The 25,518-nt window shown below is 40.4% G+C and overlaps 2 protein-coding genes across 9 annotated transcripts in view; one reads left to right on the top strand and one right to left on the bottom strand.

Annotated features, from left to right (window-relative positions):
- helz (helicase with zinc finger) overlaps nt 1–8,545 on the top strand; it is a 50,600-nt gene extending 42,055 nt beyond the window's left edge. For 5 of the 7 annotated variants that reach the window (XM_056752031.1, XM_056752030.1, XM_056752035.1 and 2 more), the window contains 9 exons: nt 1,168–1,219; nt 3,070–3,269; nt 3,378–3,576; nt 3,754–3,836; nt 4,028–4,487; nt 5,283–5,514; nt 5,651–6,146; nt 6,987–7,215; nt 7,614–8,545. In XM_056752031.1, the coding sequence (XP_056608009.1) occupies nt 1,168–1,219; nt 3,070–3,269; nt 3,378–3,576; nt 3,754–3,836; nt 4,028–4,487; nt 5,283–5,514; nt 5,651–6,146; nt 6,987–7,215; nt 7,614–7,966 (2,304 nt within the window). In that variant the 3' untranslated portion in view covers nt 7,967–8,545. The remainder of the gene's footprint in view (nt 1–1,167; nt 1,220–3,069; nt 3,270–3,377; nt 3,577–3,753; nt 3,837–4,027; nt 4,488–5,282; nt 5,515–5,650; nt 6,147–6,986; nt 7,216–7,613) is intronic. The other 2 variants (XM_056752037.1, XM_056752033.1) reach the window with 1 other exon arrangement.
- A 120-nt stretch (nt 8,546–8,665) lies between these two features.
- cacng1b (calcium channel, voltage-dependent, gamma subunit 1b) lies at nt 8,666–20,840 on the bottom strand. 2 transcript variants are annotated; one of them, XM_056752039.1, is made up of 5 exons: nt 20,455–20,840; nt 15,220–15,294; nt 12,656–12,793; nt 10,726–10,979; nt 8,666–10,332 (listed from the first exon to the last, which is right to left on the bottom strand). In XM_056752039.1, exons 1-4 carry the CDS (start codon nt 20,693–20,695, stop codon nt 10,747–10,749), a joined length of 687 nt encoding a protein of 228 aa, XP_056608017.1. In that variant the 5' UTR covers nt 20,696–20,840; the 3' UTR covers nt 8,666–10,332; nt 10,726–10,746. The 2 variants fall into 2 exon arrangements, with proteins under 2 accessions (XP_056608017.1, XP_056608016.1); XM_056752038.1 differs by having other exon boundaries at nt 8,666–10,979.
- Between the last annotated feature and the right edge of the window lie 4,678 nt (nt 20,841–25,518).

The following is a 25,518-nucleotide window of genomic DNA, read 5'->3' as shown; positions in this document are numbered from 1 at the left end:
ATTTGGACGATTTTGGCAAGCAGGATTTTTCTCTGCAAGTCCAGATGCATTTCAGGCTGAGAGAACGTGAGCGTGTTCCACCTAAATGCATTTTTTCCAGTTCTTGCTGCGACTTTCTTAAAATTGCCCCCTTAACCGACCCTCTGCTCTCATTTGTCTCGAGCTTCAACCGCGTGGACCCAACACCCCTGCACCCACGTATCAAGAACGTCACGGATGAGCTCTGCCTGACCATGCTGAAGTAAAGTACTGTAACCGTTTGGACAAATCAGTGCCACCTCACAGCAATATTCAAGCGACGAGAAAGCATGACCCCTTAAACCACAGGCTATAGCTGTGAAACTACGGCCCAGGTTCACAGACAAGGCTTAATGCTAGTCCCAGACTAAAATGAATGTTTCAGCGGTCTAAAGAAAGGGATAATGTAAAGGCAGCTGGTTGTTATCACAGAAATAAGCCCCGATAGTGCTATCAGGACCCGGAGAGAAGCAGAGGGTCTTGTATCGCACTGAAGGGACTTATTTCAGCTGCTTGTACATAATCCCCCTTATTACACGGCTACTTGCCACATGAGAAAAAACTGGACATGAAATGTGAATTTGAAATATTATATATGCTAATTTTTACCAAATGCAGACCTTCTGTGTGGAAAAGCCGTTTAGTTTCGGTTTTAAGGTGAGAAACGACGTTCAAATGTCACGAACAGGCAAATTGGTTTAATCATTTGCAAATATAATGTCATTTATGTAATTTAAAGACATATTTATATTTAATATTTCAAAAGACCTGTCAAAATGATTTGCACTATCCCGTTTACCGTGTGATCTTAATTTTGAGCGGTTGTTATTTGGGAATAACGAACCTGCAAATGTCACGACAGGCCAGTCAGAATCAAGCATTCCAATGAGCCGTGTAATAACTGAATATAACTTGCCCTCACATATCTTAAAATAATCAGTGTCATTTTTTTGTCTCAAGATGGACACCAGTAATGTATTCTTCTTAGGCATTTTTTTAAAAGCGACATAAATATCTTAATTCATATAAGGCATAGTCCTGGTGTAAACTACGAAGAGTCTGTGAAACAGGGCCTAGATGTGTAAGACACAAACGCCTTCATCCTCCAGCACTGATTCACTCGAACCCTTCTCTTCCTCTCCTCCGCAGGCGAAAGTACAGTTGGCCAATCACACGGAGCCGTTCCCCCCTGAAGGCTTTGGTAAGACTCTCTCTTTGACCGCTTCCTCTTGAAGGCATGAACATTTTCACACATTTGTCAGGCACTTCCTTATAAAGCAAGTCTGCTGCCATTTTGTGTTTTGTAGCTTTGAGGTGCTACTGTCAGGATACCTCGAACGAATGGTTTACGCAAAAAAAAAAAAATCTGTTTGCACCCCTCTCATGCCATTGCATGTTATCGAGCGCAACAGGATATTAAATGTTCGGTTGTCCGTTGTGCAGCTAATCCACAAGAGTTTTCTGCTAAACACACAGACTGCAAAAAAACTTTCTTGCTTAGTATTTTTGTCTTGTTTTCCAGTACAAAAAAAAAAAATGTTGAATCAAGATGCATTTTCTGGATGAGCGAAATGACCAGTCCTGTTTTTATAAACAAAATATGATAGTTCAGTGAATTTGTGCTTAAACCAGCAAAAAAATCATCCAATCTCGATTTTCTTAGTCGTCCATTTCAAGATATTTTTTCTTACCCCATTGGCAGATTTTTTTGCTTGTTTAAAGCACACATTCACTGAAATTTCATAATTTTTGTCTTTAACAAGACCTACATTCTTAGGTCATTTTGCCTTATCAATATAATGCATCTTGAATCAAGAAATTCTTGCCATTTATACTGGAAAACAAGACAAAAATACTAAATAAGTCAATTTTTGCAGTGCAGGTGACCTCTTCAGTCAATCCGCGGGAGTGCCGATTTAAAATTTCTACCATTATTGACTAATAATTCCAAAAATATGTCTTAATTTCATTAGTCCATATATAACAAGCAATAGAAGCAGGAGGGCAGCAAATAAAATAAGCAACATCCACACCATTTCACCTGCCATGGCAGACAACAAATGAATAAGACATCGCTATATATTGCAATTTTGAAATAGCAATACATAAAAAACATAAAAAGATTGCAATATTGGCGGCACTTTTTTTATGCCTTCGACCTCTGATGGGCACTTTGGGGATATTATTGGTGTGATTTGACGGGGCTGCCTGGAGGAATCGAGGTCATTAGTTTGTAAAGCAGCGCTTGGCTGGATGTCATCGCCAAGCGAAAAGCGCCACAGGGTGTGTGGAGAGAGAGAGAGAGAGAGAGAGAGAGAGAGCCAGATGAGATCACTGAAGTGTATCTAGCTTCCTTCCAGTCTCACTGCTTGTCCAATCAAAACGCACTCTCGTCGATAATGTGCGGCAGCAGCGCCAATTCTCTCTGAATTACTTCCTTAGATTGCCCTCTGTGTCCGGCCAAATGACTTGAGCCAGGTGTGTGCGTGTGTGTGTGCTGTACAGTGCACATGAGGACGTTTCAGAGGTGGTTGTTGTGCGAGTTTACCAGTGGTTCAATCTGAAGCGGGGTTGACCCTGAAATTAGGTATAGATTGGGTCATATCAGGGTGTAGAGTTCCACACTCGAGCGTCAAGTATAGGTTCTGGCCCCATATACTGATCTATTGTAAAAGCTTTTCGCAGACCTGAGTGTGAAGTTTTGTGTATAGGTCATAGAAGCGCTTTATTTGAACTTTGTTTCTTTTTGTCAAAGTAAATATGTCATTATGGTTAAAGTACATCACAATTACTCTTATATTGAGCAAAGCACCAGTAAACCTTTATTTTACAGTCCTGTTTCCCATGTACACACAGAGTACTTATTTCAGTAAATATAATAACTAGGTACACATTAAGTGGTTTTGTGTCCATACAGTGGAAGTCAATGGGGGCCAATGATTTCACCAGATATTCTTCGAAATATCTACTATTATCATCGCTAAATAAATCCCAATGCATTTGTTTATTTCCATTATTACGGTTTCAGTTCATGTTTCTCTTTACCTTCAGTTCAGCCCAGTTCTGCTGTGTTGATGGGAAATTCCATTCAGGCATTCACCCCGCCGGGGGCAGGAGCTCCCACCTCGGGTAAATCCCCCAGTCCTGTCCAGAGAATCGACCCTGGAGCCAGTATCCTATATGTGCCTGCTGTGTACGGGGGCAATGTGGTCATGCCCATGCCTCTTCCTGTAAGTTCAGGACAAATTCCTGTAAGTTGTTGAACTGACCACATGTTTCTTAAAGACATAGATCTGTTTCCTTCTGATTTCAAAAAAAGCATCTCATTGAATAAACTGTTTGACTTTCTGTCTCTCCAGTTGCCGTGGCCCGGCTATCAGAGTCGCTTTGCTATGGATCCTCGCATCATGAGTCATCAGGCTGCCATGGCTGCGTACTTGCGACCGGCAGCCAATCGAACCTCACCTGTGCTGTATGGATTCGGTCATCCGTCTCCTCTGGGCCTAAACCAGCAGGCCAACACTGATAAAGAGCTTCTACAGGAGCCCAGCGGCAACGGTATCACACACACATCATTTTCTGTTTGACATTGGTGCTTTGGCTGATTTCCCTTGTTCGTTTTTAAAACGTTTGCTTTAAAAGTATTTGAACCCGTTGAACGCGGTTTGGGTTGGTCGTACGGTGCTGTAGGTGCGGCTCTACTTTTGGGTGTTCTGATTTTCCGTTTTTCTTTAGGGAAAATGGATATTAATGGAAAAGCGGAGAATTGCAGGCTGCTGACACCTGAGAGGAAAGCCCCTGAGCTGAAAGGAAAACAGGTACCATCTATCTGTCTGTTTCCAGATCTATTCATTTGTATCCTGTGTCGTTCCTTGTTTAACCTTAAATAAATCAACTCCTCTCCTTGTAACGTGGACCATTCAGCATTAAACGCTCTAAACATCTCGCTCGTTCACACTCTCGATAAGTGTCGTGTGTCGGTAGTGATTAGACTTTTTGCTCTCCTCAGGGAGACCCGGAGTCGGCGCAGAACAAGAGTCCCGAGCCCCAGTCCAGTGTGGGCTTCCCTGCCAGCCGTCTCGTGCGCAAAGACCCACAGACCCAGAGGGCCCTAAACTTCCATCTGGGGCCCCCGCATCCCGCTTTCCCCTCTCATCACCCGAACAACCAGTTCCCACAGCAGTACGGACTTTCCAGAGCCCCTCTCCGTATGCAGACCCCCATCCATCCCCAGCCCTCCTCTTTCCCCCCTTCATTCTTCGGCGGACCTCCGATGGCACACCGTGGACTTCAGTCACCAGTCATGGAGGGTTTGAAGGGCGAGGGCTCGATGGGAGCCATTCCAGGAGGTGTCTCTGAGGATCTGAAGGGTGTGGTGAGAGGTCTGCCTCCACAGACACACCAGCAGCCTCTGCGTCTCAACAGCTTCGGAGAGGAGAGTTTAGACTCTCTGCTGGGTGATACTCTGGGTAGGTACACACATGTCTGCTGTCTTGCAGTAATGAATCTTCTCCAACAGCTGTAATGGGCCGGACTGGCAAGTTTTGATATTGGCCTTTAGGTTGAGTCCGTGTTCCGGACATTGAATTATTTTGAATTTAGAAAATCAAAAAGACCTTTAGAAGATTTGAATCGTCTCTAAATATTGTGGTTTGTGTGTTTTTGTTTTGATTTCTCGCTTTTGTTCCTATTCTATTGATTATATTTGTAGCTACTATCGATATTGCACTTAACATTTGGTGTGAACAGGCTTTATTGCTTCAAATCATGACATTACCATACAGTTCTACCATTGACCATGTTTACTTGCGAATCAATAATGCGATTATTATATCCGTGAATGTTTTATAATTCTGACTGTTTGCTATAATGCACAGCACAAACCGTGATCTCAGATGTTTGTGCGGCTGGGTATTGTTTTATTACATATAGGGCTGTGATGGTGGCCGTGACAACCATACCACCGCGGTAGTAAAGTGCGATGACGGTGGTCAGCTGCCACCGACGGTAGTGCACGTCATAGTGACAAATATAAGTATAATAAAACGATAGTTGCGATCACCAGCCTTTCAGTTGTAGATGGTTTCATTTAAAATATTTTACATTAAAATACGTCATGTGGACGTTTACATAGGTAGTCGCATTATGAGGTTGCATGTAAACATAGTCAAAGAAATGCCTTCGTCCTTGCAAATGTGTTTGTCTACTCAAGTTCTCTTAGGTCTTGGCATTTTCTCAACATTCTTGTGTTGTGTTTGTCACAGACGGTCAGGTATCCTCAGGGCTGGATGCTCTGGGCCAGCATCAGCATCATGCTCGTGTGGGTCAGTGGGGTGAACACACCCCCTTCATGCAGCCTGCAGTCCCTCCCTTCCCTCTGCCACAGCAGTTGGCTCATCTCGGCCAGCCGGGTGTGCGGCTCCCCCAGCAGCTTCTCCGAGCCGGCTGGGGCCTCGGACCATCTGCGGAAGAAGAGCAAAGACCTGCCATGGCCAGGTGAAAAGAGACCCTTTAACTGTCTTCCTGAACAATATTTCATTATTTCTCTCCAAGTAAAACACATTGCCGGTGTCAATCATCGGCTAATATGCTAATGATTTGTTTATTCATCTGTGTTGACTTCTCTCTTCAGATATCCCAGTCTGTTGCGCGAGATGCTCCCCCAGGAGCATTATGAGCAGCGCGAGCCGGCCGAAATGCCCCCTCCGCAGTCTCGTCTCCTTCAGTATCGTCAAGTCCAGCCCCGAAGCCCCGGGGACCTGCCCTCGCCCTCCTCATCCAACGCTCCCAACCACAGCTCATTCTCCGCTCCGCCCTCATACCCAGACACCAGCCGAGAGCTGCCCATGGGCGGCCAGCCCTTCCAACAGCACCAGGCCTTCAACCAGGCATCCTTCTCCATGCCACCCGAGCACACAGCGGGTCCTCTTCCGGTGAAGTACCTCCTCCAGGAGGCCCACTGGCCTCACCCCAGTCTGCCCCAGAGCCATGTGCTGGGCCACGGCTTGCCCTACGGTCTGCAGGCGATGGCACACAGACAGGAGCAGGGCCCGCTCACGCAGGTCCAACACCAGCAGCAGAAACAGCAGCTCCAGGCCCCGCAGAGCAACCTGCACAGTGTAGAAGAGGTGAGGGGTTCAGACCGAACCGGGCTTTACCAGAGCCGTTGAAAAACAGAGTTGCGACACAATTTGATATCGCCGCTGCAGGTGGTTCACGGAGCTCTCAATTGTGACCCAACGCTCACTCTGTTTGAATGGGTTTAAGCGTGAGAGACAGTTGTTAAATGTATAATAACATTTTGTCTGATGAGACGTGTTAATCTGTTTTGTGTGTGTTTAATTTGACTAGGAAGAATGCATAGTGTGCAATACATTAGCGGTATGCATACATCCATCTGTTTCTTATGCTTCTATGATCATGAGTACATACCGATGTTAAATTATGTTAAGACATTCACGTAAAAATCTAAAGTAATTTATAATCAATGATAGCAAGTAAATGCACCACAAAGAAGGTTGAAAATGAACAAGACAAACAATTTCAGACAGTAAGTGATTTTATTATATAGTTTATGCAGGGAGAGAGTAGATAACATTTTATTAAATGAGGAGTCTATATAGAAACCCATTCAACCACTATACAGACACAGAAAAGCCATTTTTATTTAGCGAGGTCGTAACTCGGTTTTCAAGGGCTCTGAACGGAGACTGCACTCCCATTGGTTGACGTCAAATTATGTCAAGGCTCATTTATATTAGGTTAGATTGAAGGGACGATTCGCCCACATATGAAAAACCCTCATGTCATCCCGTATTTTAATCTTATTATGCGATCAATGGCTTGTGTTTCCTTGGAAACAAACCTATCTGTACACTGTATTTAAATACGGCGGCATTTGGATCTCATTGATTCCAGCAGGTTATTTTATTTTATTTTGTCAAAATAATTCTCATTCTGTTTCTCAGTATGAACCACGGGGTCCCGGGCGGCCTCTGTACCAGAGAAGAATCTCCTCCAGCTCCCCCCAGCCGTATCCGGATAGCCTGGACCCTCAGGACCACCCCACACCCTCCTACAGATACCCCACAGCAGATTTATGGCTAGGCAACAGCGGTCCCGGCCCGGGCTCTGCTCCTCTCCACAACATTCCATGTAACGGAGCGAGCCACCTCGTCCCCCACAGGGATGTTTTAGGTGCGCCTTTTTAGGTGTTAAAAGGACAGTTCATGCAAAAAAACATCAACCTTATGTCATTCATGACCTGTATATAAATAAGAAATTTTGAGATATGTCTTAGTGATTTTGTTAATACAATGGAAGTCAATTATTGTCAGTGGGGTTTGTTTGTCGTGATCTTTTAATAGATCATCATGGTCTGGGGGACCTAACCCTAACTAAACCTGCTCGATTTAGTTTGCAATATATCAAGAATCAAACATAAAAATGGCATTTATACTATACATTAATTATACAATAAATAAATTATGCACAAAATAAAAAAGAAGAGAAGAAAATGTGCCACAAAATGCTTTAATATCATATATATGCATGTAGTGCTGAATTAATATTGACTCGTGCTTCTTGTCCCTCAGTTTCAAAGGCAATGAGCGTCGCAGATGAACACGTCAAGCCCGAGCGTCTCCCGCAGTCACCTCACCCCGCTAGCACCGCAGCCCTCCAGCACCACGGACAGTTCCCACCCCTCATGCCCAGCAAACAAACCCCGCCAGATCCAGGAGGGGGCAACACCAGTCCCGGGGGCCCGCAGAGGCCAGGCAACTCCAAGCCCCCCACCATGTCCTATGCCAGCGCCCTCCGAGCCCCTCCAAAGCCCCGCCCGGTGCCCGAGCAGGTCAAGAAGAACAGCGACCCCATCTCTCTGTTACAGGAACTTAGCATAGGCAGTTCAAACAGTAGCAATGGCTATTACACGTATTTTAAATAAGTCAATATATATGAACTATATACACCCGATAAAAAGAAAACGATTGAAAAAAATAGTATAACGATCCAAAAAAACACAATAAAAATGTATTTTGATTTTGTGGAATAGTTAGACAATTTGCGTTTTATTATTTTTTACTCGCTTTAGTACTAGTTGGTTCTTTTACAGTTTGGCATCTGTGATTTTACAAACCGAATCAGCATATATATATATATATATATGCATAAATATATCATGAAAACCAAAACATTTTGGGAAAAAATCAATAACAAAAAAAAGATTTATGAGAAAAAGATTTTTAAAAACACCATGAATTGGTTGACCACTGAGCTGCCCGTCTCTCCTGTAATTTCATCTGCCCTCATTGCATCCACTCCCAGAAGTGAAACCTGTTGAAGTGATTTTTCCCAGCTGGCATTTTTTTATGATGTTTAGTTCTTGATCATTATTGGTGTGTTTTCTTGTGCTTGCAGCTGAGTGGTGAATCGACTCGGATCAAAAATATTATAAAAAGTTGTATAGATGTAGACAGACTTTTCTCAGCCCTGTACATATGAATAAATGATTACATGAGATCAAGAGTGTGTTCGACTAATTCCTCTACTGACACGCATGAACAGAAGCTCAAAACCTAGAATGGTTTATTTCAGGTCAAATGAGCCATACGAATATTTTGTAGGTTTACAAAGACATGTAAAAGAGGCTTTAAAGTCCCTGTGAAATTAAAAATAACTTTTTTTTTCATGAAATTTTGCAGAGTTCACAGTAAACCATTTTTCGATTTGGGGTATTTATTTATTTATTTTGAATTCATGATCTCATAATCTTCAGTTAAAATTTGAAAATGCACTTCTGCCCTGAAGTGACTATCCATCCCAAATGATGTAAATTAGACTGCTTGGGCGGACCATCTGTTAACTCCTCACCTTCAACTATCAGTCTGCTGCCAGATTCATTTCCAATAAAATGGATCAGAATCCAAAAGCCGTTTTTCCACATCCAATCAATTCGCAGTAAAAAAAACAAAGCCTCGCCCACTACTTTTCTCCTTTGAAATTTATTTTCACTAGTAAAGGCGTCAAAATACGGAGGTAAAAATGAACGAAACTTCACGGGAACTTTAACAAAGCAGATTAATTTGCAGGTATTTGATTTGCACAGAAAACATTAATGAGAAATGCAAAGAATCCAAAAAAAAAATGTTTTTCCAAGCCTGAGAATGTTTTTGTTTTGTGACCAGGGTGACATGCTATTGCTTCATTTCCTTGTAAATGAGTTAAGCCCCCGTGAGGAATAGCTTATCTGATGAGAGATGTTGGTGATGCTTTAAAATGTATCGCTGTTGTAACACTGCAATTTATTTACATCACCATTCTCATGCGAAAACAGCTTCATCTATACACAACCGCAACATTCATCAGTCGCAATGTTGAACTTTACTATTGTTTGAATAATGACCTGTTATTTCTCATTTTTATTTTTTGGGCAAAACATTCTGCAGTAGATTCAACACTAAACAGCATTTTGTTCAAAATGTATGTAACAATATAGAAGAATCAAAAATGTCCTCATGTCACAGTCCAAAATACTGGTGCACAGGGCAAAACAACAAAGAGTAAATATTCGACAGTATACTGTACACAAATAGCAAAACCATTTTGAAGCTGCTTATGTATGTAGTAGAGTAGGCGGGGCGAGACCGTGGTTCGAGTCCGGTGAGTAATTGTGAATTAGCGCCAGCTGTGCGCACACCGGGCTCGAATCACGTAGGAGATGGGAGCATAAAAGGAACGAGCGACCGGACCGTCGAGGAGAGAGGACCGGGCCCGAACTTATGTTATGTTTGTATTTATATTATGTTTTGTTCGCCGGCGGTCGTCCGTGAGGGGCCGCCGGCTGTTATATTACTTTATTAAATGTTTAAATGTTTGCCGGTTCCCGCCTCCTTCCTTCCATTTTATGGAGATGTGTTACAATGTAATACACTGATGTGAATCTACAGACCTCAAAGAATCAAAACTGCTCTTTTGTGGCTTTCAATCCATATCTGATTTGAACTTTATATTTAACAGCACAGTTAAAATTATGATATAAACTATTAGCAGATACTGTATATGCATTTAAATAGGACCAAATCTACATATTAATCTTTGCAGTAATGTCTACAAGTATTCTGTACAATACATTGATTATATAACAATAGCAATCTCCTCGCCCTAAATAGCAAGAAATAAATATTTTAAATATTTGCATATCTTTGCCTCTGACTGGTTTGGTGGCAAATCATGATTTAGTCAGGCAGTGGTGTAAATGACAGGGCATTGGCTTTAAAAAAGGAAAGAAGAAAATGTCCAAAGTCCTGTTCCCTGTAAGGAGGAAATTATTCTTAGAGGATAACTGTTTCATATTTTAACTGTTTTATAAATGTAGAGGTAAATCATTATAACCATTCATATTACATGGTTTAAAATTCCTTAAAAGTATAAATCTGTGCTACTTATACTGTTAATTCAAAAATAAAAAATTGCTCTATCATGACTTTTTCAGAAATTCACACTGTATTTTTTATATTATAAAGACTCTAAGTGTACATTCTAAGCCTTCATCTATTATTCATAAGCGCAAATGAACAATACTGCAAAACGTACAAAAGTGATGTTATAGATGCTTAACATGTAACTTAAGTACTTAGACGTCATTGTCAATGCTTAAGTGAATTAAAAGTATTAATGCATCTCTATCATCATCTATCAATGCACCTCGTCTCCATTGGCAGTGTACTAGTCTATGGGCTCCGGCTCGGCATCCATGCAGGTCTCCCAGGGGTTTCTGGGCATGTGCGGCATGGAGATGATGAGCAGGCAGAGACCGCTCAGGAAGAGAAGAGTGAAGGCAGCGCAGGCGCAGGTGAATGACCACGAGTAGTAGTACTCGATCCATATGGTCTCATCGCTGTCAACCATGCGCTTGACCGACTGCCTCATGACCTCCACGGAGATGACGATGCACAGGCCTGTGAGGATGAGGAAGGTCACGGAGGTCAAACGCAGAGAAAAGATGGTGGTTTTGTGGCCGACGTCTGGGGTTTCTAGACTATCGATTCACCTGCGCTAAATTACACTGCCTGTATGTCCTTGAACAGGTATAAATGCTCCAATGCTGGTTTTGACCTACAACTGGTTTAGCTATTGGTATATTAGCTGACAAATATAAGTTATGATCACTTAAAGTCCCAGTAAAATGGGCATGCAGCATGAAATTTGCAGCGTTTATAGTAAATAGTTTATCAATGTGGGTCATTCTCTTTTTAAAATTCTTGAGCCCTCATAATCTTTAGTTAAAATCTGAAATGCACTTCCTTCCTGTAATGACTATCCATCTTAAATGACGTATGTTAGACTGCTTGGGCGGAGCATCAGTTAACCCCTCCCCTTCAACTTTCAGTCTGGCAGAGAAAGGCGAAAGCCACGCCCACCATTTTTTCTCATTAGAAATTCCATTTCACTCGGAAATGCGTCAAAACACGTAAGCAAAAACGATCGCAACTTTTGTTTTCCGGGTTTTGCAAGCATCGAAAAACGGTACCAACGTAATACAAACACAATGTTGAGGCAGTTTGTAAGTATTTTATAAATATCATGTAGGTTTTTGAATGGTCTGTTTGCACCTCGTGATGTTTAGGTTTAGGGGTGGAGCTTCATTCTTGCTTTTATCCTAATAATCATATACTGGTTTTGATCCATATCATAAATCCATATAAAATCAGAAAGTAGTTATGTTTTCTTGTGAGATCAGTCTTTTTTGGAGATGTACTATCAGGGCCGGCCCAAGCCTTACGGGGCCCTAAGCAGAATTTTATTTGGGGGTCCCCCTGTGCCCCAATACTGTCGACTATTAATTCAAATCAATTCAAGTTTATTTATATAGCGCTTTTCACAATGTGCATTGTTCCAAAGCAGCTGTACAGGGGCAAACAGGAAAAACAGAAAGTTAAAACACAGCACAGTGCATGGTATTTATAGAACGAGCAAGATCATTCTAATACATAATATCTAATTAATAAATAAATAAATAAATGCAGTCTCCCGATGAGCAAAAAAACACTTCCCTGGAATGTTTGATTATTTGCACGCACACTTTAAACCTAACACACCAAATTCTTTTAGTTGTAGATATGTTTGGGGTGTAGGAATGTCATGTGAACAAGATCACAAAAACCTTGCATTACGTCAATTGTGATTGTCAAGACATGTGATGATTTCATTCAAAGATTACATTTTAAAATACGTTTTATTTTAACCACACCCCCTTGTACAGCCACACAGCCATTGAGGGTGATTTCATCTTTTTTAATTTAGAGTATTTTGACAAACAACACAGAAAAAATTGTGGGTACAGCCCTGTGTGAGAAAATGGATGTGTGTCGTGAATATATCACCAAAAAATTAATTTCATGTGCTCTTGGGGGCCCCCTAGTGACGGCGTGGACCTTAACAGCTGCTTAGTTCGCTTATAGGGAGGGCCGGCTCTGTGTACTATGGTGTTCTCTAAAGCAACAGTTTGTTAAGACTGCCCACTATTGAAAATAATGTAAGTGTCTCATAACATGTCCTTCACTTCATAGCGTCTTCAACTGAACATACATTTAAACACACAAGTCTTAATCTTTGCTTAAATGTGTCGACTTACCTGCAAAAGCGAAGAACATACCAGCTGGTCTCAGCAGGTAGTCTCTGCTCTTCCCAAAAGCCCCCAGGAGGCAGAGACTGCCCAGAGTCATGAAGGCCAGACTGAAGATGGCTATGGCAGCAGCTGAGATGTTGTACTCTGACAGAGGAGAATCAAAGACCACATCTTTATGAACCATAGCCAACTTCTGTTACTATATAATAAAATCTTATCCTGTGATAAAAGATATTCGTTTGACATTTTAAATCTGTTATAAATGTTATGTTGGTTGTATTTTGTTCAAATGTTTGTGGAGTGATAAACTGAATCAGTGAACCAGCGTTTGACCAGCTGATCATCTGAAGTGGTCTATAGTTTTACAAAATCTAAATGTTTGTGCACATATGCACTCAAGTATTGTTCAAGTATTATACTATTTAAATTGCTTATGATGACGTAAAATATATGTTGGGTATAAATGCAGTTATAATTAAACCATACACATTTGATAAAATCTAAAATATATAGTTCTGTGACACCTGCTAATAATAATTATGTCCAACAATCATCAAATCAAATAAGATAAATATCAAATGTACTTTTTTGTATTTTAAGAAACAATATTTCCCTTTTAAGGTCTGGTACTTGGCTGGACTGAAGGGGGGCTTCAGAAATTGTTTGGAAACAATTTCTCTAGTTATATACTCATAGTTCAATGCATGCATAAAAAAATTCTGTGATTAAATTGACAGATCATTATGGATATAAAAGTAAAACATTTGATTTTCTTTTCATCATCATCTGGACTTTTTGGAGGGCCCGCGGAAAATCTGGCGAGAAATTCCCCCTTCAGGACTTATGTTGACTGTAACCTCATGACAGTATTACTATGCTGATATGCTAAGACTTATTGTGCGACCTTGTAGGAAGGTTCCATAGTTCACGAGCAAGCAATATAATAAAAAGAGCAGAACACCAGCTAATAACTTATAAGTAATAGTTAAGGGCTCAAATGGGTTAAGACATTTTGGGGGGGATACCAACGCAATCTGTGTTTATTGTCAGAAAACTGTGCTCCCACTGTAAGAATTTTCTGTTAGATTTAACATTTACATTTACATTTAGTCATTTGGCAGACACTTTTATCCAAAGCGACTTACAGTGCACTTATTACAGGGACAATCCCCCTGGAGCAACATGGAGTAAAGTGTCTTGCTCAAGGACACACTGGTGGTGGCTGCTGGGATCAAACCAGCAACCTTTGATTTACCAGTTCAGTGGTTTAACCCACTAGACCACCATTTAACACAGATGCTTTAACACACGCCAAATGTTTTATCAGGTTTTCTTTAACGTTCATCCTCTGTCAACTAGGCTGTAAATCCTGATGAAATAAACAATAGAAATATTCATGGTTTACATTACTAATAGCATAATGGACCATCTGCTGTTTATATAACAAGTAGAACATTGCTGAATGTAGTGTGTTTTGGGTCTTGATCCAGTAGGATTTCATAAGGTTTGATTGGATCCTGTCCGCCAGATAACATCCCACCATTAAAACCCAACAAGTCACCATTATAGCTTCTATTCAAAGTAAAACTATTCCCATTATTACCATAATCCATTCACATTCCTGTGACGGTTTACATTGTTTATGGTTTAAAAGTTTCTTGAAAATGTTTAATCAGACCTGCAGACGCATGTATTCAGAATCATGCTATATCCTTTGAGAATTACTTTATCAGAACTCTTAATTAAGATAATCTGTTTAATCAGTCTGAACTCCAGACTAATGTTGCATTTAACAAGGGATTCATTAACAATAAAGACAGATCAATACCCTACTGTGGACGACTATTGACATTTTAGCACGCAAGCGTGATGGCGGAAACGGCTGACAACCAAGCATTCAAGCAAGGCTTCATGTCTCATTGCATTCAGCACTTTATCCTATTCGGATAAAGGTTTATTTCTTATAACTCAATGGCCGAACTGGAGCGTGAAATAGCCAAGATGCTGTCCGCTCAAAGGCCAATAGCTCAATGTGGTTGCAAGATTGCACTGCGAGAGGTCAAGAGATGCGCCTCTGGCCTGAAGAATGAGACACTATCTCAAAAAACATTTATGAATAATAAATAAATTAACTGAATTTTACATTACATTTCTAAAATTATATAATAAAATAAATATAATAAAACTATAAATTTAAAAATTAAACATTATTTAATTATTTAAGAATACAAAAATTATACTGAGTCAAAATAAAAAAACATCAGAACTTCAGGAAAATCTCTCGAGCCTCTGATCAATAACTTTTTCCTCTGGGGTGTACAGTATTACCTATTAAAGTGTGCTATTAATTGACCTTATTTTTAAATTGTTCATTATAGAATTACTAGAAATATTTGAGGGTTTTATGTGCGTCTAAATCCTTTTTCTTGATTCAAATATCTGCACGAACATATTTCTACTCTAAACAGATCTCGAAGCATATTTTTCGGCCCAGTTCCTCTTACGCCTGTTTGGTCTAAATTGAAACCCTCTGCAACCTCCACCCATGATATCAAGGAAGTAAACCATACCTTTCTGAGTCTTCACTTCAAAAACTTCGGCCTCCTCCCCTGATGTGAAGTGTTTGAAGTAGGAGCAGTTCTTCACTGAAAAAAGAGATGAAAACAGTGATTGTAGACGAGGGTTGCAGATGCCGACGTATTCTGTCGATACGATGCTTTTAAACTACCAATGAGGCCGCTTGACATTTCCTCCGGAGACCGTGGGCTCTCGACAACAAGCAAAGCATTTGTGTGCGTCCATGAGATGGATTGTGAATTCTTAATTACACGCCGAGGGCATAAATCTGTGATTACATTTCTGTTATTTGCTGTTATTAACAACAAAACCCTGTTTTAAGGTATCTATGTGCGCAAATTGTTTGCATGTTTTTTGGCGAGTGAGACAAATTAGCCTGTGAAATTTGTTCATCTATTCCGCCTCCACTCACACAACAAAATTACACTTCGTGTCGCGCATTGCAACATCCGCCCTTCAAGGGGCACTTTAATTAAACCTTTCCTCAGGTTACACACCCACAACGTTACAAAACGACCACCTGTCTGAGACCTTTGTCCTGTATCTGCAAGACCGAATGGAAAAGTTATGCAATAGTTCACACTGTAGACACCTCTTCTTTAGATTAAACTCCTAAAGCAAGCACGCCATCTTCCGCACCGGGAGAAACAGAGGAGCTGTTTGTTACGCTGGACCCAGAATCTCCACCAGGGTGGGGGGAGGTGGGAGACCTACAGTATCTATGGGTTACCTAGCAACAGACCGGTCTTAGCTTTGTTAGTAAAAGGCATACTGACAGCGGCTAGGGAATGGGATGCATCTGAGCTTTGCTGCTTTAGACTGTGATTTACTATTCCTGTCAAAGGCCCTTAGCGCAGGCTGTTTTGGATGAGTTCATCTCACAAATGGCCTTGGAGAGCCTTTAACTGCCCTGTATGGGGTAGTTGTTTGCATCGCAAGCCCTCCCTTCCTGATGCGAAGCTTGATTCAATTGTGTTTTGGTGGCCCTTTTGGCCGTGAGTGGGCAATGTCTCCAGAGCCGAATCTTTTCTTGTCCTCTTCACCTGTTTTTGCTTCTGTGGGCTTGTCAGAGTCCTTCATCAGCCTGACAGCAATATGCAAGGACGGACTGATCATGAATCAGACCCTGATAAAAAGGCTGCTCTTGACAAATCTGTCATTACTTCACCCGGCACAAATAAGAGGCGAGACCTGTGTCTTGCATCTTGTTTGGCGTGTAGGCCGACCTGCTTTTCAGCGTGACTGAATCTAAGGCTCAAAATGAGTTCTGTGGCACCATCGAGCAAAAAGAAGAGACAAAAATAACGATTTGGTGCGTAGCATTGACCTTGCAGGTTGGTTAATGGAAGCACTTATTTCATGGAGGAGGTCGATTGCTGGGTTGCTGTCATAATAGTTTCTCAGATCTTGATTAAAACTCCCTATTGCACTCCACTATGCTGGACCAGTAGTCGGAGGGAGAGTTCCAAACTCTGTCGGGTGACTGTGTTGTTTTTACTCTAAATACGAAACAGTGGATCAAGACCGTCCTCTTTTGTCCACTTGCAAAGTGACCGTCAAGTTCTGGGTCAATGTGAGAGGAGGACACATTTAACGCTGCTGACCCACTAAAGGTGCCCATATTTGGGTCACACAAGGGGAGAGACTTTCTCTGGGGCCTTCGTGCCTCTACAGGAGTTTTGCTGCCTAACTGAGATGAAGCCATGACGTTACAAGGCTATTAAATGAATGCTTCAACCAAAGAATGTAGAGTCTGTCATGATTTCCTCACCCTTGTGTTGTTTCAATGCAGTTTGTCTTACTTCCAAGAAATTAAGATGTTCAAACTACTTTTGTCAAAGAAATGAATGCATTCCAATCATAGATTTGTTGTTATCCAACGTCAAGTTTAAACAAGCGCATGTGTGAATGAGATCTTCAGCAGTGGATAAGGATATTCCCATCCCAATAAGAGGATGAGGGTAAATTATTCCCTTGACAATTGCATCCTGTATCAGAATCACTCTCTGGTTTCATTTTCAACTGGTGCCGTGCCAACTGCGATTTTAACATAATGAACTCCACTGAGATGTTCTCCAGTCATTTTAACAAACTTGTGTCTTCAATGAGTGTGAAACGCTAGATTCCCTTGAAGAACCTGCAGAGTCTCGCCAACACTCAAAGCTTCCCCTCCCTAAGACTCAGGTCTGGGATTGAAGCCAAGCATCATTGAGCAGGAACAGAACGGCTTTAACGCTAATGTTTTGGCTCACGGCTTCGTTTATGCAGTTCAAAAGGCTTTCCAAATCTAGCCACTCCCCAGGCCATTCTAGGCTAGCCAGAACTGGGCCAGACCGGGTCTCGTGAGATGTCCTTTTGAAAGGTTGAGCACCGTGAGGTGTCTGCGGATCCTCTAGGGTTAGACGTTTACTGACCCATTCCAACTCGAATTCTCCCGCTGGGGCTGGAGTATCTGTAAGAGTCTGCCAAGACTGCAATCAACCATCTTGACTGAACTGCTTATCTCCAATGATCTCAAGTAAAAGCTGCAGGGTTCAGTTTGAGCAAATGCAAACAGTGCTGAAACTGTGAAGTGTGATAGATTTCAACACATCACTTGAAATGTTTGAAGGACAGATTTCATTTATTTTGTTAAGTCTGGTGCAGTTGGCAGTTGATTCTGGTTTTATGACTGAAAATGATTTTCTGACCAGTATGTTACATGATTTTTAGCTCAGTATGAAACTGAATACAACCCTAAGAGCACTGGAGATTTTTTCTTGTTTTTCTTTTCTTGCCGTGAAGTGTCTCACACACAAATCTTGGTCATTTTTCAAGTTTTTTTCAAAGGCTATACCAATGTTGGCAACCAGCGACTTCTACAGAAGTTCTCATTGTGGGTGCCTCGTACTTGAACCTGAACACCTTTCCATAAAATTATGACACTTGCAAATTGTGTAAGTCCCACCCACCACATCGAAGCATCTATAAGCTGGTCCATGAACATGTAGATGGCCCATGGGCGTGCTGTTAAAGATTACATTATTGATGACCTCATTAAGAGGCCAATATATTGTCAGTCCAGATATGGAAAAAATCAAGGGTTCATTAACCCAAAAAATTAACAATCTGTTGTCATTTACTAAGGGGATGTTACTCCAAACCAGTGTGACTGTCTTCTGTGAAACACTTAAGAATGTTGACATTTTATGCATACACAAGTGAATTAGCATTGAATCTCTCATTGAGTCATACAGGTTGGGCACAACATAATAGAGGACATCATGAATATTCTAATTGAATATAACTCTTACAAACCCAAACCCAGTTATAGGGGATACAACACAGGGCAAATTGAGCACATAGATCAGTGTTCTTCAAACAAATATTGAAGTGATGTCAGATTGGGCTGTTAAAGGAACGTTCACACTTTTTTTGGAAATATGGTCATTTTCCAACTCCCCAAGAGATTATTACAGTTTTATTTCCCCAAAAAATTGGAATGTTCCTTTAAACTTCAAACAGATTTTTTTATCCAGTGTGAGGAACAGAAATGGCATCTGTGTTAGTTTTTCTCAACCCTGGTCCTCGAGGACCCCTTCCAGAAAAATGTTAGATGTCTGCCTATATAAAACAACTGATTCAACACCTGAGCCCTGCTCCAAAGGCAGTTAGTTTGTTAATCAGTCTCCCCAATAAACACACTAACTAGCTGCTGAGTTGAATTAGGGGTTTTATATAGGACACACATAGGATATCCAGGCGACATCTGAAACATTCTGGAGGGGGGTCCTCGAGGACCAGGGTTGAAAAACACTGACTTAGATGACATTTCTGTTCCTCATTCTGTTAAACTAATCCTGTTTGAAGTTTTACAGCCCAATGTGACATCACTACAATATTTTGTACAATGTTTCATATAATTTTGTTCAAGAAACGTGGTCAAAACAGGTTACATGTGATAAAGATAGGTTGAAAACCCACCTTCAGTAATGAGACGACCGCAATTTTGGAAATGAAAAAACTCACACATTGTCACATGACCTAATCCAGATATTCAGTAGATGTCACTTAGGGACTTCATGAGTAAAGTCTGAGATAAAGCTTTAAAAAAGACTTTTCCAGGTCAGCACTGGTGTTTGTGTCATTGTGGGTTCTTATGTAAAAACCCAACCACCTTCTGATTATGTTTCAAAACTCCATTCCATTTTCTACCGCTTATCCGAACTACCTCGGGTCACGGGGAGCCTGCGCCTATCTCAGGAGTCATCGGGCATCAAGGCAGTTGCGGAATGTTCAATGTTGCGGAAGAGGGAAGCTCTCCTTAGACGTTCACGGGAACACGTGCTGGCTGTCAGGAAGTGAGTCTCCATTTATCCCCACAGCTCTAATAAATAAAGGACGCACAATACTGCTTCTTACAGAACCCTACATCACACAGGTGACAGCCTGGATCCAATTACCTATTAACTCAATTTGTCTTAGTTTTATGTCTTATATTAACTCTCTCATCCATCAGTCATAATAATCTGACATTGATCATGGTCATGACCTAAGAGTCTAAAAATTTAAGCATTTCTTCAGCACACATTTGATGGTCAAATGTCTGGAATGCAAGACACTGAAAGATATGATCTGTCTGTAGATTCTATAGGTCTTCATCAAGCTACTGGTAAATTGCATTTACCTTTTTGCTCTCTTATCTTCTAAATCTATCTGACCTGGGGCACGTGAGAAAAATGAGGCTGATTTCTCCCAAGTGTACTGTAAAGAAGTCAAGTTATTCACCATCTCCCACAGGTAGATACAGTTCACCCGCATTTTTTCAATCCACAACCTCATAAATTACCTTAACCGATCTATTTCCACCTTATACAACCCTGTGATATCACAAACACACAAATCAACGCCTGTTCTTTTCATTATCAGGGTGCCCATTGACCTCACTTAGCAACTTAATGACACAAGACTTTGTAAAGATTGTAAAGATTAATCTTCAAATGAGGAACAGTGTGACATTTCATGCAAGGCTACTGTGGGGAGACATCAGCTCACTTTGATTCCTATGCCCCATGAAAGACTTTGATCATCTTCTTGGCTTCCAAGACTTCCCAATTTCCATCAACAAACTTACAGCAAGATGAATGAGGTGCTCTTCCAAAAAGTCCTTGTGGACGTCTATGCCTAGGGGCTACACAAGGCGTAAAGTCTGGTAACGGCTAAAGGTAGCTTGATTTAAACTTCCTTACCTCCTGGCAGGCTGATAGGGCCACAGCCTTTGCCCTGAGGATCTTCCTCCGCGATGAAGATGCTCTTCTTACACAGCCTCCAGAGCCCGAAGTGGGCCGCTTCACAGGTAGTGTTGAGGTGCTCCACCCTGGGACTCAGCACCGCCCAGTGGTCCGTCACCACCGCCGCCAACATGGAAGAGATGCCTACCAGAATAACCAGAAAGGTGATCTTCATCTTGGTCTTCTTGTCCTCCAGCATGGTGACCGTTGGAGATAAGCTAGATGCGAGTTTGAAGGTGTCCTTGAACCCTTGAACTTTGGCTTTTGTTTATACGAGTTCTAGCTGGAAGAAGGGAAATAGTAAAGTCAACCAGGAAATCACACTGTCTCTTCACTTCAGCTCGCTGTCCACAAACCTCTGCTTCTGCCTGGAAAAAGAGGCTAGATAATAGTGCCCTAGTTTTCTCTCTCTCTCCCTCCCAGAACGACATTTAGTATGGTGGGCTGTGCCTTTAGAATACTGCCTTCACCATGTAGACTGAGAAAAAGGGTATTAACTAACATCCTAAAACTGCCGCTCCCACTGGAAGACACTGAAATAGAAAAATGATAATTTAGCACCACATTTGACATGCCATAGGATGCAGGTGTGAGGACACGGATGGGGAGCTTTCAGAACTGGTTTGTGATGACTTTCTACCAGGGATGCTTTGATGCCATTTTTTAAAGACAGAGTGTAAGTACCAATATGTTTTTTTTGGTACACTGACACCGTTACAAACACCGATGCCTGTACCTATATCTTCCAAGCACAACACACTGAAACCAATAACTCTGCCTCAAAGCTCAATATGAAAAATACAATTTTATGTGCTTCTCACAAACTTTCAAAGCACAAATTTCAGTTAGTCTGTCAGGTATTTCACGTGAGGTAGTTGTCTTTGGTGTCGGTGTATCTGTGTGAGTACGAGTGCGAGTACATCAGCTTGGTAACGGGTTCATTCCTACTTTTTACTAATTCAAGTAGTTTCATATATCAAGAAAATGTACAAACACAATCACTTAAACCTTTTATCCTGTGGGGTATTTCCAGAAACATTAGATGAAAGTAATATTCAGTATTTTATAATGAAATTTACATTTCATGTTGTTTCATTTCATGTATTAAACTTTACATTTAACACTTTTTGTAAACTGGTTTAATTTATTTTTATTCATTTCACAATTCAGCCATAGATAGGCTTTGTGCTGAATATCTCTTCCTGCCTCTCCAGTTCAACATCTTGTAGCATGAGGGCAAGTCCTGAAAATGAACTATGGCTTTATAAATACATGAATACAAAACATATTTACATAAATGCTCCGCATTTTAATTTATGAATTGAAAAAAAAATGAAGCAGGAAAACTAGTAACGCTAAATAGCAGATACACTTTATACATCATTTTACTTCTCCGATGATTTGATTGTGATGACTTTGATTAATTTATCCTGTGCCTTGCTTTTCTCAGGCAGTTTAATTATTTCCTGCTTGATCCACGAGGCTCATGGGAAATTTCCTTTTATTAGTAGATGATCTACTTTCCTCCAGTCAGTGAATGTGAGTGAGTGCCTACACTGCCAAATATCCTCACTGAGGTTTTACATGTAAATGCATTTACATTTAAAAAATCCATTTTGCAGACAATTTATCCAAAGTGACTTGCATTGCATTATACTACATATTTGTTTCTGGCTATATGTGCAGTCCTCTGGGATCGAACCCATGACCTTGATGTTGTTACCGCCATGCTCTGAACACTGAGCCACATGAAAGATTCTCCTTTTCATTGCGAACTGTAATTTACAAATCTTAATATTCATCCTGTTTCTAAATCATAATAGAAATGATGTTTTCTTATGAATTCTAAGTGATTTTTTATAATAAATGTAAGTATATCTATGCAGGCAGTAATGGGGTGGTACCGCTGGGTATAGACCTCTTCGGTAGAAGTAAACAACGCTTGTCCAGAAGAACTTTCTCTTTCAGTTTTTTTGACACGACTAGTGTAATAAAGTGGTCACCAGGAAGGGAATCACAGAAAACGAACTTAATGTGATGGTTCACGTCCAAAAAGGTTTCCATGATCTTCAAAGGTCATACTAGAAGCTGTACCCCTCATGATTTTTTTGTGTATTCACACAGCTGATCCAGTGAGTGTAAATAACGCTAATGTCCCTCATTCTGCAATGTTAAAGCTAACGTTACATATACCCGACCATCTAAGTCTGATCTTTTTATAAAACACTGTGGGCCACTTTTCAGGACTCTGGCCCAGTCTCTTGTAGCTTTAAGTATTTACACAAAATACAAAGATGACACACAGAAAAAAAATAAAACATTTATAGCTAAAAACAGATACACTCTGCTTTTGTATGTTGTGTACACAGAGTCATTGAGATGGAGGGTTCATCCACAGGCTGATGGTAGCTAGGATACAGCAGAGATTCAGATGATGGGCAGAGGTTCCACGTCGCTGTGGTTTCAAACAGCCCCTCATGCATCAGTGTTTCAGAGATTTATAAATGAAAAGCACCACTTATGATTCTTTCATAACAACAGGCATGTGTTGGGGCCACTATTTATGAGCCAATTTTTATTCTCGATTACTGTTCAACACTGAAAAATGATTATGTGCCATAGTAGATTTTATGAAATGAAATTATTAAAATATACTTAATAGAATTATGTTCCTGTTTTTAACAAAAAAATAGTTAAATAAAGGTAAAACGCAAAACTTGGGAACGAAATCTACTAATTTTGATTGTTAAAATCATTATAATTGTTACTATTTAAACTGGTCAAATTAACAACACAATTTCTTCTGAATGTATAGCTGATGAAAATGTCCCTGGAATGAGAAAAATATATATAGTGCAGGGCTTTTGTCCTCTGAGAATTGATGGGCTATTGGTAGTTGGATGCCTGGTCATTAGACAGCAGTGTTATTTACTAAAATTTATACTTTAAATACATCTTTGTTTATCAAAATCAAATCAAACATTTACCTAAAAATAAAAGATAAAAATTGAAATGTTCCCTCAGAAATAAACTGACATAAGTTTAAGGCACTACAATTATAAATAAATTAATTAATCTCATATAGGCAAGCAACATAAAAAATGAAGAAATAACAAAATTGCTAAATACGTTACTAAAATTAACAAAATTCATATAACGAAAAATCTAAAAATAAAGCTAATTTAAAACATTAACAAAACTACAATTAAACCAAGAACACTAACTCTGTCTCACCTCGCATCATGCAGAACATATCTAGTTTTGATTAAAGGTTTTGAAAGCACATGAATTAAAAGGATTATTATCTTAACGGATATATCATTTAAAAAACACTGAAATGTTTAATAAAACCAATATATATACTATATATACGAATTGTCATTGTTTGAATGTCATGGTGACTTTAAAGGAAGGTAAGTCAAATATGTGCATTCTTACTTCTATCAGGAATGCATAGGCAGTTAAACTAGTAAAGCATTTCAGATCTACATCTCATAGGTTCTGTTTGAAGGGCAAAATGAAATGAAATTTAAGGACCCATTCATTGTATTTTGGCAATTTGATGCATATTGGACTGAAACAGGATATTTACGTAGAAAGAACCAGGGCAGGCCTTGATGCTATCTGTCAGGAACGATTTTATCATGAAAGTGAGTCAGCTATAACAGATTGAAGGCAGGTTAGGAGTTGAAGAGCAAGAAAGAGGGTTTAGCGACAAAAGATGACAGATGACAAACATTAAGGATAACTAATTACAATGATTTTCACACAGCTCATGGGAATGCTTGATTCTGATTGGCCGGTCGCGACATCTGCAGGTTCGTTATTCCCAGATAACAACCGCTCAAAACTAATAACACATTGTCACCCGGATGCAGCAAATCATCAAATATTAACTGTAAATATTTCTTTTAATAACATATATGACATTATATTTACAAATGATTAAACCAAATTGCCTGTTCGTGACATTTGAATGCCGTTTCTTACCTAAAAACTGAAAGTAAACGGCTTTTCCTGACAGAAGGTCTGCATTCAGTAAAATTTAGCTAATAAAAAATTTCAAATTCACATTTTATGTACAGTTTTTTCTCATGTGGCAAGTAGCCGTGTAATAAGCTAGATAATGTACAAGTAGCTGGCTGTTAGCGCGAAATAACCCCCTTCAATCTGATGCAAGACCCTCTGCTTCTCGTCGCATCCTGATCACTCTTGCGTGCCTTATTTCTGCGAGAACAAACGGCTGCCTGTACATTATCCCTTACATAATGAAAAAAAATCATGAAATATGGAGAGGTTTAAAAAGGACAGCGGCAACATATGTCTTCATATTTCAGACTATAGTCTGCCGTTTCCTGGTGTGTATTTTTACATCTTACCGTGGGGTAAAGTTGAAAGAATTTTGCTTATCAGCTGTTATTTGGTCCATGTGTGCTCATTTGATCAGCTCCCTACTATGGTACAGTTTTGTCACATATGGGCGCTGATATTTGTGGGTCACAAGGAACAGCTTATCTATCAGATGAGTCGCTCACAATCAGCATCAGCACCACAGCATCTTCCCCTCTCTCTGACACTGTTGTATGGCACAGCTGGGGGTCTTACCAGCTGATCTCCAATCAGACGTACAGCTCACCCGCTCCTGTGGAACACTGCACTGAGCGTGTCACAAATACATGACGTTCGTAAAACGAAATCAATCTCATTCTGTCTCCAGCATTCATTTAGCTTCACTGAAATCAAAATAAACAGCGAACAATTGGATTCTTTTAAATGCATTAGCGCCCAAATAGGAAGACAATGGTGATTGGTTTCAGATTTTATGCAGAGCAGAAGAAGGAGGTGTACCCGCTTCCTAATGACAGGCAATATTATTCATGCTAAATCAGATTACCAGTGCCCTCGGGCCAAACTCCATAAAGGTCACTGAAAATAGATCTGTCGCATACCGAATCGGTTTGTACCATCCTACATTACTTTCAATCTGTGCCACAGACTGGACGGGCAGTAATGCGGCAGAGC

Source organism: Triplophysa dalaica, chromosome 7 (assembly GCF_015846415.1).
Source record: "Triplophysa dalaica isolate WHDGS20190420 chromosome 7, ASM1584641v1, whole genome shotgun sequence".
NCBI classification, from domain to species: Eukaryota; Metazoa; Chordata; class Actinopteri; order Cypriniformes; family Nemacheilidae; genus Triplophysa; species Triplophysa dalaica.
The sequence above is the reverse complement of the archived record's forward strand: the minus strand, read 5'-3'. Positions and strand labels throughout refer to the sequence as shown.

What these genes read in the sequence shown, in the direction of transcription:
- cacng1b (XM_056752038.1), bottom strand. Translation starts at nt 20,695, where the DNA reads ATGCTGGAGGACAAGAAGACCAAGATGAAGATCACCTTTCTGGTTATT. An exon ending in TGAAGTGAAGACTCAGAAAG is followed by an intron (nt 12,794 to 15,219) that starts GTATGGTTTACT and finishes CTCCTCTGTCAG; the next exon opens with AGTACAACATCTCAGCTGCT. An exon ending in TATGTTCTTCGCTTTTGCAG is followed by an intron (nt 10,980 to 12,655) that starts GTAAGTCGACAC and finishes TCATCCTCACAG; the next exon opens with GCCTGTGCATCGTCATCTCC.